Source organism: Sinohyriopsis cumingii, unplaced genomic scaffold, assembly GCF_028554795.1.
Source record: "Sinohyriopsis cumingii isolate HCF-2022 unplaced genomic scaffold, ASM2855479v2 utg000552l, whole genome shotgun sequence".
Classification (NCBI taxonomy): Eukaryota; Metazoa; Mollusca; class Bivalvia; order Unionida; family Unionidae; genus Sinohyriopsis; species Sinohyriopsis cumingii.
The window spans coordinates 1,324,699-1,344,096 of NW_028315908.1; the positions used below are offsets into that span (position 1 = coordinate 1,324,699).

A 19,398-nucleotide genomic window follows, 5' to 3' on the forward strand; every position below is an offset into this window, starting at 1 on the left:
TAAGGGACTGACTGAAAAAATTATTTTTGGAGGGGAGTTAGTGCTTGGGATTTTATATTAACAAAATAAAAAACTAATTATATCCATTGTAATAGCTGACAAGGTAATTCTCCTTAAGTAAATGAAAAGCAATATTCTGATTCGAAAGAAAGTCCCAGGCCTCCAGACCACAATTAAATGGCATATCTCTAAACCGTGCAGAAAGGTCCTTTGGAGTACAAGTATGTTTATCTTATAATGACTGCTGTATGGAAGCAAGAATTTTCCAGATTCTACAGAATGTATTACATAACTTACATATTGTTTCTGGCTAACGTGAATGTCTTGTGGTGCAGTTCCATTTCGAGTTTGTTAACACATTTTGATAACATCATCTTCGCTAGCCAAGGTTCCGATATGTTAACCTATCTACCTTTTGGCGGGTCGGTCAGATATTTCAGCGCTTCGTGTATGTTAATTTCATTAGATGCGGCGAAACAAGGAGAGCACACAACTGGAATGGACTCATAAATAAGCAATTTTCCACTGCCGATCCGTGTTTACAAATATACATCCTTTCCGTCAAATACGCTGAGGTTTCGAGTCTCGAGTTCGACTAATGTGGGCCATGCGAGAAAGCTTGTCATTAGCTTGCCCGTGGATCGGTGGTTCTTACCTGGGTTTTCTCGGGTTCTTCCTCCACCAGTTAAACTGGCTGCCAGGTATAGCCTATCGTGCGCTGAGAAAGGGCGTTAAACCCCAAAACAGCAACAACATATACACCTGTAATGACTTCTCTCTGGCACGTAGTCATACTTTAGAGGTTAAACTGACATAGTATTCTTTTGAGGTCAATAACCTCCGCCATTTTCGGTCAGTATGCAACATATCGCTGTTACACGATATTCTTTAGTCGGTATTAAATACTAAGAGAGGCAACTCATAAAATTAAATAGATATTGCTAGGACAAATCACTGAAATATAGTATCGATCTGCCAAGGTGTAGATAAGGTTGACATATCGCAGCCTTGGCTGGCGAAGATGTGTTAACCTGAACACCCTAGTGCGGAAAACTATTAACATCAATACGAAGGAAGTTTATGATTTGAAACTTTTAATAAATATAATCTTAAGATTGAAATCCAGATACCATGCAAGTCCGTTTCTCAGCAGTGGTTATTAACGTGCACTTAGTCTTATTTTGATTTAGAAGCATTTTGTTATTCTCATGCAACTGTTCAATAATTTCCATATCTTTGTTTAACTTGGTTTAGGTGGTATTTCATGAAATGTTGTATACAGAAGGCGATTAGAAAGATTACAAATAATAACAGGCTCAACCGTAACAACTGCAGATGAACATTTAGTATCACCAATACATACATGACGCATTATGTGCTGAAGATAAGAAGTCGCCCATTTTATGGCATTGTTATCAAAATTATAGTGTTGTAATTTTGAGAATAGGATATTGTGATGTCCTACATATAATGCTTTTTAAAGTCATTGTAGACAACTCCTGTCATATCCTGTATTCCTTTCATCTAACCATGAGCCGGTCATTTTTGTGACGGGAGTTTGACAGAAACAGGAATTCCTAAAGCCAGACTGCTCATTGTGGAAAAGATTGTTATCATTCAGGTATGAGTAAACAAGGCTAATGACACAGTTGTCAAAGATCATCCTTTACTCCACTCTCTTAGAAATGGGTGAAGGATCGCCCGCATAATTATGGTGGGGGGGAGGGCAACATGTAGTGGTCAGCTTTTAAGTTTTACGGATGTATGCCAAAACATGTTTGGAGGCGAAATCCGGGGATGGGGGTTATGGGACAAGTGCTCCCTCCCCCCCCCCCCCCCCCGCCTCTATGTGCCGGTGCCCATGAATTAGTGTTACTTCATCATATTTAAATAAGTAAGGATATTCATTTGTCTTAATACCTAGTTAACTATGTGTTTCAGAATTGACAGTTACTGGGGCTGAAAGTTTAAAAACTTTGGTCCAATACAATTTAGTCCTGCAGCTTCATTAACATTTAGGCTCATTAATGTTTCGGATTGCTTCTGTTTCTGATATAAACCGAAATGATAAACCAGGTTTGCCAGATTATTTCAAATTTACAGAATTAAAATGTACACTTTCCTAACAAACGGTTATCTGAAAATTTACTATAGTATTTATTTAAAATATCAACAATTTATTTAATCACAGTTCTACCTTCGTGTTTTAGATGAGACGGATGTCTTAATACTGTATAGGATATATTTATTTGCATAGTATGTTTTTTTTCTTTCTACATTCACGCACTTAATTACTGACTTACGTTGTGTACTAATAATAAAATATGTTTGGACAATTTCAATCTTAAAATCGTAAAATTCAGTTCTATAAAAATGATAAATCCATCACAGCGAGACTCAAGCAGACCTATGATATTTCTTACAATTTGTTTTGTTTCTTTCAAAATAGGGTATTTAAAAAAAGATAGGTTATATAAAAGACAAAGCTTTTCAGAGTAAATAGAACAAGTTGCCATGTTTTATGGTGGATAACGATTTTTACCTCTCAGCTAATAAGATGGAGATTGTATTATTGTGCAGATTTTAATTAGTGAAAATATACAATATTTCATCTCTATGCAGTCATCGCACAACTCATCGACATCATCACTGGCTTTAACCAATCACCGTTATCCCCATCTTTATAATCAGTTATGTTGTTGTTGTTATTATTATTATTATTATTATTGTTGTTGGTGGTGGTGGTTGTGATGGTGGTAATGGTTGTTGTTGCGTTTAAAACTTTCATGAAAAGAAATGGCTCTGACCTCATAGGTAAGCATTTGATGCTCAAAGAGCTCACAAACTGATGACGCCAACGCGGAATACCCCATCTAGGTGGTGCTAAAACCCTGTATCAAAACATATCTTGGGGTCGGTAGATTCAATGAACTCTGCTGACACACTGACTTCCAGCAGATAGGTCGCCGACCCGAAATGCCCCTGTCGAATACATCCTTCAACCAGTCGACTATCCTTGCATCAGGCATCACGGGAGACCAGTCGGTCGAGGTCTTGCGATATTCTGTTGCAAATATTAAGCACTAATTTGCATAGTACGTAGTTGATACGCAACACTTGCATTTTCATTGATATAGTAGACATTTTATGTAGTGATTTCAGTGAACTTATACCTAGGGGTGTACTACATGTTCATGAAAGGGGATACACAATGTGATCGTCATCCTTATCAATGAAGCAGTGACATCATCGACATAAGAAAACGTCAACACTACCCTTCCGTCAAGTATAAATGCTCAATCACCTGACAACACTTCACACAAAAAACCTGAATCTTCACGTGTTGAACATCGGCGTGAACCCGCAGAACTACAGATGAATTGGAAACTAATGTACATCAGTTACAGATAGGGAGGCAATATAAACTTACCCCTATCTTCTGTTAAATTCTACAGATTTCATCGAAATGTTCACGCCAGTGTTAATCGTTTGCATCACAGTACTTTTGTTGATTATATTTTGCCAGTTGAGAAGAAAGCGACAACTAGACCCGCGAATTCGCCTACCACCTGGAAATCAAGGACTCCCCATTATCGGGGAAACTTTAGCATTTGCAAAGAAAAAGGTAACTTTTATTCATATGATTCTTTGATCTAATTTCATACTTTTCTCGAAGTTTTAAACACACATGGTTTGATGTCTGTTTAATTTATTTTTAAATTACACTCAATTAGACTATGAAAGAAAGAAAGATGAAAAATTAAAAACATCACGAGCCTAGGATTTTTTTTCTAGACTGAAACTATATTTCAAAGTTATGTAGGAATTTACAGAAAGTTAGTAAATGGCTAATCGCTCTCTCGATGTCATGGAATGAGAAATGTAGCTTGGATGCTTAACTAAAAAAATACCCCTCCCCAAAAAAATAATAATAGACCGGTCGCGAGGACGTTCTGGAGAGCAGCCAAGATGGGGGGGGGGGGGGGCAAAATTTATAAAAATGTGGAAACGGGACGTTAGGCTCAGAATAAAATATTTCTTAGAGTCGCGGCTAAAATGGTTGGGAACCACTGCGCTAATAAATGTTTTATAAGACTTTTAAGCGAACGTGTGCCCTCGCGCGCGCGTGTGTGTGTTTTGTGTTTTACAGGACTAAAGGGCACTGCACGAGTCTAAGGTCTAAGTGGTTTTCATTGTTATAATGAAATTTGATGAGTCAGTACCTGTTAAATCTACACTAATAAATTAATCACATTTCCACTATAAATCTTTAATTCTTGCAGGTTGAATTTTTCCGTGAGAGGCACCATCAGTATGGCCAGATCTTCAGGACACATCTGTTCGGGAAACCAATGATCCGCATCATGGGATCCGAAAATGTCCGAAAAGTCTTCTTGGGAGAGAACATAATCGTCAAATCAAGCTATCCACATTCTGTCTCCAAACTGCTTGGTCCAAACGCACTCACGATGTCCCACGGGGATAGCCACAAAAAGCGGAAACAACAGCTGCTTCAATTTTTCTCCAGGGAATTCCTAGAAAACCACACTTGCGTGTTCAGAGAAGCAATTGTGCAAAGACTTGATAAATGGTGCTCACTTCCTAGCATCAATTTGCATAGCGAATGCAGACTGTTGCTGGTAGAACTCACTGCACGATTCCTTGTGAATATTGATCTTTCAGATGCAACACTGGCAGAAATTAAGAAACACCTGGACATCATTTCAAACAATCTGTTTGTGCTTCCGATCTACATTCCTGGAACTGGATATTATAAGGTAAGCGTCAATTTGTGGAATGACGTCATTTACTTTTATGTTTTAAATTACTCTAACAAGCTATGAGTATCCAGTAGTTTGCATTTACCTGGTGTGGGGTTGGGGGTGGGAGGGATTGGGGGTTCGAGGATGGAGAGTTTCATAAAGTCCAATCTTTGCACTTCTCTAATACTAGTACCAGCGCGTTAATAACAGGAGTGATCAACTTTTGTATTTATTTTTATCTTCACAGGCTTTCCAGGCGAAAAATCGTGTCAAAGAAATTTTCCAAGAGACTCTTCGAGCGGGCTGTCAGACAAACGGACTCTCTTCGGTACTGGAATCATTCGGAGCATCCTTTGATAATCTGGATGCAGACAATACTGAAACGCTCCTGGACTCTATGTTTGAGCTGATGTGGTCAGGTTCGGAAAGCATTAGCACAGCTGGGTTTACCCTGGTGTATCTCTTGACCAAGCAGCCGAAATATCTATCTCGACTTCGGCGAGATGTTTTGATGGAAGAACGACACGAGGTGGAAGATGAATGTTTCAAAGAGGTCCATATAAAGCGTAGCTATGCTGACGCGGTTGTCAGGGAGACCTTGAGACTTCTGCCACCTGCTGGAGGGGTTTTCAGAGAGGCCCTGCAAGACTTTGAATTAGAGGTATGTTTGTCAACATATAATGTTTCTAATATTATGAAAACTATCGTAATAACAATAGGGATAAAATCTTACACGAATTATTCGAAGTTATTGTGAACACTTTTCACAACAGAAATAAGACAAAAATATAACATAAATATTCTTGTAAACTACAAGACAAAGCAGTAACCACAGGTAGAGCCGACAACTAAGCCGACAAAAATACGAGGACGAACGACACCAGAGTGACATGAACTATTTATACCAGGTTTTATGATTTCGACGATAACCACCTCTACAAGTCAAAAACGATATCACAGACCCCTAAATCCTGTCCTTTTCTTACTTACAGGGCTATACCATTCCAAAAGGTTGGACAATTTCAGTAAGCATACGTGAGACACAACAAAATGATGCTTCGATGACGTCAGATCCTATGTCCTTCTGTCCCGAGAGGTGGCTCCAAAAGCCTCCAAACGGAGAGCCTATTCCATATTTTCCATTCGGAGGAGGGGCTCGATTGTGTCCGGGAAATGCTTTTGCAAAACTGGTCTTAAGTATCTTTACTACAGAACTAGCACAGCGATGCGACATTGAGGTGGTGAAAGATTCAGGGCTGACTCTTTGGCCGTCAGCCAAACCGGTTTCGGACTTCATTGTGAGGTTTAGACACGCTGATACATCGTCCAGAAACCATAGACGGCAGTTTAGAAGACTCCCAAATGGTTAAATCTGTCTGGCTTTACTAAATGGGGCTTAAGGATATTCGTCAGTGAATAACTGAAAAGAACCCGAAAAGCATTTATATAGAATATATTGCTAATACTCTTAACTTATCCATAGAGCGAGAAATAATACATTGTCTTCATAACGAAACGAACCAAAATAATCCCGGTGATATTAAACATATTTGACTTCTTCAATGCAATGTATAAATACAAATAGATCAGAGTTAATATTTAAATTACCATGATTAATGTTATTATTATTTTACTTTCTTCATCTTGTTTCTTTCTAATTAAGTTTTATTTTTTATGGACAAAGTGCCGTTCCTGCATACATTTACATCTATTGAAGTTGTTGTTAAGTATGGTATACATTATTTAAATGAGATATATTTTTATACTAATAAAAAAGACTTAATATATTTACATTATTTATATTTTTGACGCTTACTATACAGTGACCTCGTTTTAATCACGTTAAAACGTATATTGTTCACGTTCGTAGTGAAAAATACTTTTTGGGATGTTTGAAATGCTATAAATTCGCAGTGTGTTACTGCCTGCCCGCTTCTCAGGCCCTACCATATAGGCGAACTAGGACTGTACAACACACTGATGCATACATGCGAGCAACAACAACAAAAAAAATCTCTCTCTCTCTCTCTCTCACGCGCGCGCGCCTAATATATATCTCGAAGAAATACATTAGAATCTCGACTCTCCAAACACGTCGGGTCACCATATAACACATCATATGTTAAAAGAATTTTAAAAAATGTGCATACTTGTAAGAATATAATAATATTTTAAGAGAGTACGTGTTCCACTGTCAATCCGAGACTAAATTTTGCACTCTTCTCACAAGAGCATATTCTGCTCTGTTCCAAAGACCACTTTTTTCACTACTATTGCGAGAACAACTTTGTTACCCTAAAGAGGCCCCTTTTGTACTAATAGTAAGAGACCATTTTCCCGCTACTCTTACCAGTTCAATCTTTTTATACTAGTATTACCATATCACGTTTTCCACAATATCTGCTATTGTATTGAAGTAACTGTAATTAAAAAAAGTGTGATAATTGTACAAGACATAAACAGATTGATCTAATCTTTGGATGTCAGATCTGCATCACTTACATCTGGGACAAAGTACAAATCATATGGATGGTCTAGAACGCTCGTCTTTACCGGTCACTTTCATCTCGAATTGGATTCTTGTCTCGGTTTCGGCCTGTGTGAGTATGTGAGAAAACTTGACAGTAGGTTCCCATAGGTTGGTCGTTCTTAGCGGGAGTTTCAATGTTCTTCCTCTTATCCTGGCCGCCATGTATAGTCTGTCTTGCGCTGAGAAATGGCGGCAAACAACAACATCAATAAATGGCGTCTCTTAATGAAAAAACTATGTCGATACAATTATTCCGTGGGCATTGTTTTCATTTTGGAACGAACTAGACATCATAACAAAATCTCGTAAAATCATCCTCTCAAGACGACCATTTGTTATAGAGGAATATATATATATATATATATATATATATATATATATATATATATATATATATATATATATATATATATATATATATATATATATATATATATATATATATAACAATAATTTCAAGACAGATGACACAGCAGCCATATTATATGTCAGAACGAATCTTTTTTCATTTGGCTTCAACTAGACATGGCAAGAAGTATTTTAGTCAACAACCGATATCGATATGACCACCAGAATCAAGATTTTCAAGCTGATCTCTGTGGCGGCTGTATTTTATCCCTGGTGTAAACCGTGTTCATTTAGGCTCATTTAGATAAAGTTTTTCATTGGGGCCCCGAGTGATCTAAAGCGCTCACCGTTACGAATCACTGCTATCTCACCTCCGTCTGCGTGGATTCGAGTGTCAGGCTCGGCCAATTTGGGTACGTGAGAAGGTTTGCCAGTAGCTTCTCGTGGGTCGGTGGTTCTTTCCAGGGTTTTCCCTGGTTCTTCCTCCACCATTTATACTGGCCGCCATGTATAGCCTATCTTGTGCTGAAAATGGCGTTAAATCCTATCATAGCAATAATAACAACAGCTTTCAGTCCATACCCCATGTCTACATGGTCATGCAAAATGGACATCAGGCACCGGGCGACAGAGGAAAGGCTATCGCATCAGCTCTGTTAGAGCAGAGCTAAAAATTATCCGGACCTGAGGTGAACATGAAAAATTTATCAAAAAATCACTTTAAAAAAAATAAAAAAATAAAAAATTAGATTTGTTTGGGGTCATTGATTCGTAACACAATGTACAAAACAATAATCTAACACTTTATGGAAAATTCATAGAAACGTTTTAGCAAATATTAACACGCAACTAACATCTTTTAATGAGTCCACGAACCTTCAAGTATCAACAAGTCTCGTAACAAAATTTTCTCTTGGCTGAATCAGTTAACTAAACAGGATCACCTAAATTTATTATATGCGTTTTATTCAAGTTTAATTCATTGTGTGATTTACATAGCCTTCGATCTGTTTCCGCTATTATCTCTAAAGAATAACAACTAAACTGCTGGAGACTTCTCCGGACCAAGTCACTTAGTCTTCTTAAAGACAGCGCCATCATTTGCTTAACGTGCAAATAATGTACGATACTTCAGACAACGGCAAGCATATAACACAGCAGTATCATGAAAATCCATCTCTACTTCTCTATGCCGATGTTCAGTGTTTTTGCTGTACCTCCCTTAATTGCTGATAATTTAAACAAATGAAACATCATTAATCACAGCCTTATTGCAGATCTTCTATTATAATGACCTTGACACCTAGATCCAAAAGTTGCAGGGTGGTCACATGATTATTTACCTTACCATCACATTCATTCATTCAAAGTGTGAAGAAAATCCATAAGGAATTTAAGAAATATAAGCAAATGAAAACCTCTGGCCAAAACCGTTTTACAAACTTGGTATGATTGTGACCTTATGTGGGTTTATCGTAGAGTGGATTATATGTTTCGAGAAGTCATGCCATGTATGATGCGAATCTGTTAATAAGTACGACGACGACAGAATTGATTGTACCTTCTGGGCCTCGCTTCCCGCACAAGTGTGTGTGTGTGTGTGTGTGTGTGTGTGTGTGATTTTTAACGAAGCTTTAACAATTTGCGTCATATCGCTACAATGTCTTCAGTGTGTCAGTTGATAGTGATGTCTAGCAATGGGGGCATCATGCTGCAGACATGTGACATGAGCGCCAAGCGAGGCAGCTGCTAGTAATATTTATACAAATTTATTGTACGGCTTGGCCGGGGTTCGAAACCGCGACCTCCCGCATCCGAGAAGGATGCTCTAACCACTTAGGCCACCGAAGCAGTCTCCTGCAAAAGTGGGCTTGGCCGTAAAACAATGGTCATGTGAATGTGTCAAATCCCTTTACCTTAGGAATCAGAATTTAATGCTATTAACAACCATATGGATATAACATAAATTCATCTTATCTGCTATCCTTGTAACATTGTTCAAGATTGGAGATACGTTAACAACTACTGGGTTGATAATGGGTCAAAGAAGAAGATAAAATTATACTCCAAGGTCTTGAGAATCCTATAGGTGCTAATGTCCCAAAGTTTTGAAAATATTTAGTGTAAGAAAAGGCATAAACTACTGATGCCATTTTGTAATTGCAATGGTAATTATTGCCGTTGCAACGACATCATTTACCGTTGCAAGATAATTTACACACTAGTGTCGTTGCAAATGTATCCTACTAATTTTGCCCTTTTAACTTTAACACATTCAAGTTTATTGTTCGATTTACTTTCTCATGTTCATAAGATTCCTTTTTTATTCTAACCTCAATGACTTCAATTTCATCATGATTGCAACTGCTGCAGCATCGGCATGCCTTTCGTCTTGAGAAGAAAATAATCCATTATCCGTGGGTAGGGTACTAATATATAGCTTCATAGTTAAAACAAATCATTTAAAGAATTTATATTTTAACTAAAAATTTCCGTCTTAAAATCATTTTGATCAATAATGTCTTCGTTCAGTTGTCTAATTTGTGCTAAAGTCTTGCATTTAAGTTTCAGTACATAGTATTGGTTTTCTCTGTTCAGTTGTTAGCTTCAGACGAGTTAAAGTGTGTGTTATTTCTGTTTAATTTTGTTTATCCATTAAGCCTGTTAAATATATGCTGAAATTTCTCTGTTATGTTAGAAGCAGGAACAATTATAAATTACATTTAATTTGTATTGTGTGTTGGCTTTCGTCAGTGATTATAAGCAATGTATATTTAATTTGTATTGTGTAATTGACCTTTGTTCATAATTGAGGGTAGGAGTTAGCCTAGCTGACTAATGTATTTTTTCTTATAAAACAACATATCACATAGGTAAGTCTTGTATATGATTTTAGATTATATTTTAAGATCATGATTACTTGGAGGTAAATATGTTTACAGGTGTTGAGTCCAAGATCTATTTTTAATAGAAATTAGGAATGTTCTAGAACGAGATGTTTACGAATGAATTTTATGTGAAAATTACCCTCATCCTGGCTCATTTATTGTGTCTTAACTTTTTATATAAATGTTGTTTACTTAAGAATTTACTTAAAAATTACTCATTCCTATTTTAATATCGGACTAGTGGAATCAGTCTTTTAGATGTGTCTAGTTTAAATTTGAGATGATTTAATTACTTCAATTATTCACTGGAATTACAAAAAGATCATAATACTTTTCGGACTAAATCATTATTTTTAGAATATTGTGAATTTATTCAAGGATATATTGGATTATTTTGTTGTTATAAATCAGGACTGTCAGGACATAAGCATTATTCCGGGTTATGGTTACATCAGCATTTTCGAAATTGTAATTCATTCGGAACACCACTGGAGTTCACTCTAAACTTCTGAACTTGTGATAGAACTGTTAAGACTATTTGGAATTTAATTCATAATCCTGAAAATTCTATTTAAATGTTCACTTTGTATTTTAGGAAAATATATTATTTTATTGAATTTTTCAAACTTTTTGGTTTTTGTATTTTTCTAATTACTTAGGTTAGTTTCACAGAGTCGTAACACTACGCCATCACCTTCATATGCACGATTTACAAACAACTGTCCTTTTGTTTTCTTTTTTGCTGATTATTTTTCAGATCTTTACTAAACTTATTTCGAAAATTGAAACCGCCAGGTTTTTTTCTGAGTTGTATACGTGCCTTCAGACCTTCCTGACTATGGCGTATATTTATGGGTCCAACACTTCCTTTGTATTCAATAAAAATTTTATCATATGTGCCTTCAAATGTGATTTTTTGGGATAATTGTTGTTATTTTCGTCTCTCACATTGTTCTCGTTCTCTAGAAAAACATATTGTTTTATTTGATAAGCATTTAAATCGATAAATCTAGAAGAGCTAAAAACCTTCTCATCTGAGATGTTGAAATTCTGACCAAAAAGTGGTTCTTTTTCAGGTCACATGTCATAAAGAACGTCATCTCTATCTTCACCAGAGTAATTTTTTATTTCATAAACTTTAGAACCGCCCTTATTTATATATATATGGATGGAGAAAGGCGAGCAAAAACATAAAAAAAACCACAAAATTCGATCAAAGTCAACCGTAAAAGAGAGTTTGAGCATAAAGGAGAGAAGTATTTTATTTCAACAGAATTGAACACTTTAAACAAGAACTAACCATTTCCACAGCCAGCGTGGTTTACCAAAAATAATGGTAAAATTATTACAAGTTAGATAATTGGAATGAAATATGAAGAAGAAAAACATAGGGACATATGAAAGATGTATCCATGTTGTAGCTGCTAAGATATATAGGTTACTACCAACTGTAGTCTACACGATATTATCTTTGACGAGTTATTTACTTATTGATAAAATATACAGTTTGCAGAATGAATTGAAATATGATTACACGACATCACATGTCATTAGATATTTTTCAGTTTCTATAATACAAGGATGGTTTAACTTTTTCCTATAGTATGCGATAGTTTTATACCTTTAAAGCGGATGCCAAAAATTTATGGTAAAAAGTCCATTTTATACCTAAATAAGCACCCCAATCCACCTGACCTAGACGTATGGGAGATTTTCTGATGATGCGGTACGGTCGCGATGAGAACCTGACCATCACCTTGGTCTGTGCTGGTGTTGACAGAAAGTGTGAGTGTGACGTGACGGGTTGTTATGCCGCCACTGTGGTAGGTGTGTTATAGGTGGGGTGGGATGCTCCCAATATTTTATTTAAATTATTATAGAAGTCCCACCCAGGCTCGATGTTTGGTTGGAAGTTAAATTAGTGGAAGATAGAGGTAAAGCTCCGAGCCCCCAGTCAGCAATGCCGACGGTTCAATGATTGAATATACAAAAAAGTGAAATTCAACGAATAACGATTTAATAATAATTCAGTAGTCAAGTGCTTCATATTTCCCAAGTACTTTCCTCCCGCTCGACCCTGTGATAGCCTATTGCATCATTTGATTAGTAGTGTGAGTTAGTTTTCCACCTGTCCTTCTATTCTACTAATCTGTTTGTTCTTCTCTCCTATTCCTTATCCTCTTCCTTCCGACTGTCTCCAAATTAATTCTCCTCCTCGACTTCTCTATATTTACCCTCCTTCTCCACTTTCTCCACCTCGACTCCTTTTCCTCCTCCTCCTCCTCGAGTCTCTCCACCGACTAGACTTGTCTACTTCTACTGCTCTGCTAGTCTCACTTCCGTCTCCCCTTTTAGATCGCTGGACTTAACTGAACCTAAGTTCAGTCCCCCAAAAAGCTGCCTGTGAAAGCACAAGGAAGGTACAATATTTTCCTAAGCCCTCTCCTCTCACACTGTAGAAAGCCTATCATCAGATAACGGCTATTAAATTTCTTCGGTCACACATTCATTCCCATAGAAATACTCATACGTCCTTGTATGGTAAAACAACGTCGTAATAAAAGCACGGTATCAGTTACTTCTCATACATATATAAATAAATTGCGTCACATCAGTACATAGCCCTAATCCCATTAAACTAAAAATATCACAGGAAGCAGACGCATTTCTTTACATTACAACTCATACAAAGTACAAAAATATTCAAATATCCATGCTCTGATGTTGTTATAGGGTTTAACGCCATTTTTCAGCACAAGATAGGCTATACATGGCGGCCAGTATTAATGGTGGAGGAAGAACCGGGAAAACCCCGGAAAGAACCACCGACCCACGAGAAGCTACCGGCAAGCTTTCTCACATATCCACATTTGCCGATCCCGAGAATCGAACCCATGCAGACAGAGGTGAGATGGCAGTGATCCGTGACGGAGAGCGAGTTAGACCACTCGGCCACTCGGGGCCCCTCCATGCTCTGATATAGTCATACATCCATATTAACTAATCTTACACACTTCAACCATTTCCAAATTCACAATTCAAGCATGACTAAATCGTAACATATCCCATGAATAAATGAACTAGTTTACTATGAATAACGTATTAGCGAATTACAAAATTAATTCTGACCACAAGCTAACAATGTACATAATTCTCAACCTAATACTCAAGCCCATTTTCAAATACGCATGTAAATTAAACACTACAAATGTAATTCTACGTAATAAACTATCCTAGTAATTAAGTATACATACTACACATGATTACAATTACAATGCCGTAACAGTTTGCAGAATTCTAGCAAATAACTTACGGACCTTTACGAAGCTTTGTCTTTCCTTAGAATCTCCTAAGTTTTATCGCCGAATTACCAGTGGCTTCCTCGGAGTAATCCTACATTGCTCAGCAATCTTCCTAGGCGAGACTAAGTTAGAAGTTATAATTCGGATCGAAATTGTTATTACAATTCCGACTGAATGTCGCTTTGGCCCGATCCAATCAAACTTAGCGGACAATGTCATTCTCGCTGTCTGTCCACGTGGGGATGGATTTAGAAGCCCCGGTCCCTCGTGGGTTCCTCTGATCTTAGGACTAAGCTGTAACACATAGGTGGGAAGTCGCGCGATCAAACGTCTGTGCCGATTCAAGATGTCGGGTCTTCTCTCTGGTCACGGTAACCTTGCGTAAGAGATTAACTCTAGCCTGCGGCAATATTTATACATCAAACCACGGCTTGTAATAATACCTTAGTTTATACACGGTTTACGAACTGGGGCTGAGCATACATGACAGTGTGCGATTTGGATTTTGATTGTAGCTTTAACAATCTTTCAGTCATATCGCTACGATGTCTACGGTGTGGCAGTTTATAGTGATGTCTAGCACTGGGGCATCATGCCGTAGACACGTAGCATGATGTCCCACCCAGTCACATTATCCTGACACCAGGCTGACTAGTCCTAACACTAACCTCTTAATTCTGAGGGCCAAACGAGGCAGCTGTTAGTACCATTTTTATGTCTTTGGTATGACTCGGCCGGGTTTCGAAACGGCCGCATCCAAGGCTAATTCTCTGACCACTAGGCAACCTGAGAGGTGTTGACAGAAAGTAATAAGGCCGATCTAAAAAAATCTTCAATGATTCGTTTTTTTTAAATGTTCGTTTGGAAATTAAGCTAGCGATCATTAAACTAAATAGCATTTCAAAATGTATTGTTTATTGTATATTTAAGTTTCTATTCTTGAAATACAATGTGAAGTCGGTTAAATTGTTTGTTGCAATAAACATTCTTGAATAATATGTATTCAGTACTCACTATTGTTATGTATATTTAACATGTATTTAATATCTGATTTACGTCATAAATGATGGATGTGCCTACTTGATTTTTTTTTCATAATTCTAAGAACAAGATGTTTGCTAAAATTCAAAGTCAAGATCTGACCTTTTTATGAGTCTGTAAATTGTTTCCATTAGAAATTCTTACTTTTCCCGAACATTATGTTGCTTCATAGGTTAGGTGACGGTCGATATATAAAGATGTTTGTTTCATACAAGACTTTTGGATCAGAGTTTGTAGTTTTGTTCAGATATTATTCTATAATAATTATTTTTAAATGTTATTCATTGGAATTTCAAAGTGCTTATTGACTTTTTGGACTAATAAAATATTTTGGGATTATTAAGAACTCATTCAAAGACATTCTGGATGGTATGGTTGTTGTACATCAGAACATTCAAGACTCTTGGTACATCGGGACATTCAAAACTCTTGGTACATCAGGATATTCAAGACCCTCGGTACATCAGGACATTCAAGGCTCTTGCAATTGTTGCATATATTTAATTTGTATTGCTTGTTGGCTTCTCCCAATGAGTATATGTTATGTATATATGTATTTTGTAATTGACCTTAAACCTTTAATCAAGGTCATGGTGCACCTGACAATGTGACATTTATTTTGTAAAAGCATAATACATAATTAATATTTCTCTATGGTTATAGACTAAATATTCAAAACATTATTAATGGTGGCAAAAATGTTTACTTGAATCTGAGTCTTGGACGTTAACCTTTTCACTTGGAAATTCCTAAACCTGTTGACAACTTTGAATTTTTTACAGAGAAGACTGACCTACATCCCGGCTTTATTATTGTGTCTTATTTTTTATATCATTGTTGTTTACTTGAAAAATTACTCACTGCTATCTTAATATCAGAAATGGAATCAGTCTTATTGTTGTATTAAGTTTTTAATTTGGGTGGATTTATCTATTTTAACTATTCACTGGAATTACAAAGTGATTATTAATACTTCTTGGACTAAATCAATAATTTTAAATATTATTGTGATACATCAAAAGAATGTTAACACATAGCCACATTCGAGATGATTAGCACATTAGCACGTTTGAGACTACAAGCACATCAACACATTCAATGTTGGAATTTATTTGGAACACCGCTGGAATTCAATTGGGACTTCGTCACTGGGACATGCGATATAACATGTAAAACTATTTAGGATTTAATTCACAATACTGTAAGTTTGGGGTTTTTTTATGTTCACTTTGTATTCTAGGGAAATAAAATATTTGTTTAATTTTACAAAACTTTTTTTGTTGATCTTTTCAGATACTTAATTTAAGACATAGACTCGGAGCTCTGTGTTCAATTCCTCGAATATATATTTGATTTCGCTATTGAATGGACTAGCTATCGGTAGGAAGTAGACTCAGTTATTACGTCGCATTATCATAAAATGCAGTTCAATAAGCTAAATCGTTCTAATAAAGAAATCAAAACAGAAAGTTTCAATAAAAAATAAAACATTAGAGATAATCTATGATACTTCATGAACATAAAAACTGTAAATCAGCTTTTTAACTTGCAGAACTTATGTGTGTACACGTTCGCTAAGGTCTGATTAACTGCCCTTCGTGCCGTTCAAGCACTGCTTTAGAAAATAATCGTAGGTTATATGGGGCTTTTGAATTGCAGAATTTATTTATTATTTAATCAAAATCTGTGCATGATGATCTCGCGCAAAACATAACATAGTAGTGGAAATGCATAGTAGTGGACGACGAAACTGAGCAACTGCTCAGGGGAGACTAAGACATCAGAAATCGAACTGATCGATTACTGATAGTAATTAAAATTATTTTTTAAAAAATATGTCACGTAGCTACGGTGGTATCATGCGTACAAATTCCTATTATAACTGTCGCATCAGCTGCATTATGTCATCATTATTTGACCGCTCTGTAAGGAATAGGTGTTTCAAGAAAAATATAAAAGAAATATATATATATATATATATATATATATATATATATATATATATATATATATATATATATATATATATATATATATATATATATATATATATATATATATATATATATATATATATATATATATATATATCTGTGTGTGTGTGTGTGTGTGTGTGTGTGTGTTTGTCTGTTATGTACCATTTTTATAACTTTTGAAGGAGATTTGTTAACTATGAATGAAGCAAAGGTTTATTTTACGTTTAATGTTAACTGTAATATTAAAATTAATTATTAATTAGTCTTTAGATGCAATATATAAACATGCATTTATAACCGAGCTTTTTTTGTCTTACCTAATACACTGTAGAGAAGGTAGAGGATGGTTTCAACTATTTTCAAGCTATTTGTTTTCCAATGCAATTATACAGTTTTCTACAAGAGGTTGAGTAGTTGTTTTTTTTTTTGTTTTTTTTTTTTGGGGGGGGGAATGGTAGGAGCACTTTTAACACAGTATTAACTGTATCATGCCCCAGAAATGGGAGTTTAGTGCCTTTCCCAAGTATACACCAAGGCAGCCACACGGGATGGCATGGGTAGGTACTGACCCAATGACCTATGGATTACGAGTTCAACGCTCTATCAACTCGGCCCTCCGGCTCCCTGAAATGATCGTGCTTTACTGTCTCATCAAGAAGATTCATTGGTACCATATTAATAACTTTTGAAGAACATTCAGAGTCCACGCCACCTCAGAGGAGAGAATAAACAGAAGAAAGACTGAAATAATATGGTAAAGATCGCAAAGCAGAAAAAAATTATATATAAACCATACACGTATTAAGATATTTGCACAGACTGGTCTAAGTGGTGAAAATCGTCAACTTATTCGGACTCTTCGTCACAAAATATTTTGTTAAGTAAATTATATAAGAAAATATCTGACGTATCTCTTGTATACAGCAAATTATGGTATGACTGTGTGCTATAAATAAATTATTACGTGTTTCCAGAAATACAAAGATAATGTATTTTCCGGACGTGTGCAATGAATAACAGAAGATTACTTCCAGTATAATTCTTTGCTATAAATAAATAGTTGCCCTTTTCCATAAAGATCAATAAAATAATTTATTTTATCCACAGTTGAAAGAACATTGCATTTGCCACATTGTTATTGTTTAAAAGTAAAAGGTTTAATTCGTCTTAAAGAAATTCTATACGTCTCGTGTTTCGGATTTTATCAGATATTAGAATTCAAATATTTATTGCATATTCTTATTATTTTGTTTAATCTCTTGCCACGAACGATTGATATTGAAGAAAATTAACATGAACGTTCAGAATAAAAACAATGATTTGTAAAATACGTCATTCTATGATATCGACTATAATACATTATTCTCATTGCTGACAAACATTATGTTATGTCATGGTTTATAATAATTATTCTCATTGACACTCTGTTATATCATAGTCTATAATAATTAGTATCATTGACAAACCTTCTGTTATATCATGGACTATAATACATTATTCTCACACACACTCTGTTATTTCATGGATTATTATACATTATGTGTCACTGACAAACATTCCGTTATATCATGGACTATAATACATTATTCTCATAGCCCCCTTGCTATATCATGGACTGTAATACGTTATTCTCAATGACAAACACTATTAAATCATGGACTGTAATACATTATTGTCATTGACAAACACTATTAAATCATGGACTGTAATACAGTATTGTCATTGACAAACATTATTAAATCATGGACTGTAATACATTATTGTCATTGACAAACACTATTAAATCATGGACTGTAATACATTATTGCCAATGACAAACACTATTAAATCATGGACTTAATACATTATTGTCATTGACAAACACTATTAAATCATGGACTGTAATACATTATTGTCATTGACAAACACTATTATATCATGGATTGCAATACATTATTCTCATGGACAAACATTATGTTATATCCAGAACTATAATAGATTATTTTCAATGACAAACACCCCGTTTTATCAAGGACTTCTCTTTTCTCGCTGAAGCTCTCCTCTTACTGCTTCTTTCTCTCTGTTTAATCTTTTTTTTGCCTCGTTTTTAATGATATTTATAATATTTTCTGCATTATTTTTATTTTGTTTTATGAACATTAGTTTTTTTATGTTTGTATTGGAAAGCAAATTTGTAGTAATAAATCATTTAATATCCATGATCACGATGAAGATTCTAGGCGCGGCTGTTTGCATTTTTCAAAGTTATAAATATGTTTTCCATATGATTAAATAGCTTTCGATTTGACATTAATCTCATTCTTCCATTTATTTATAATAATAGTGGAAACAAAGAGATATCGTAATAGTGAGGGAAAATTTGTTTCATAATAAGAATGAAAAAGTGCTCTCTCTCTCTCTCTCTCTCTCTCTCTCTCTTTCATAAATCATATATTGTTTACTTGCTTCGATGTAGGTCGACTACCTTATCACACAGCACTACAACACCTGCTTGGATTCCGGTGTAATTTAAGCCAAGTGTACGATAAACCGTGCGTACCTTCAAATAGA

The 19,398-nt window shown here is 35.6% G+C and overlaps 1 protein-coding gene across 1 annotated transcript; it reads left to right on the forward strand.

Annotated features, from left to right (window-relative positions):
- Positions 1–2,914: 2,914 nt before the first annotated feature.
- Positions 2,915–6,278, forward strand: LOC149773826 (cytochrome P450 26A1-like). Its single transcript, XM_089945983.1, has 4 exons — positions 2,915–3,625; positions 4,284–4,778; positions 5,011–5,424; positions 5,756–6,278. The coding sequence occupies exons 1-4, from the start codon at positions 3,467–3,469 to the stop codon at positions 6,131–6,133; spliced, it is 1,446 nt and encodes a 481-aa protein (XP_089802109.1). The 5' UTR covers positions 2,915–3,466; the 3' UTR covers positions 6,134–6,278.
- Positions 6,279–19,398: the final 13,120 nt, after the last annotated feature.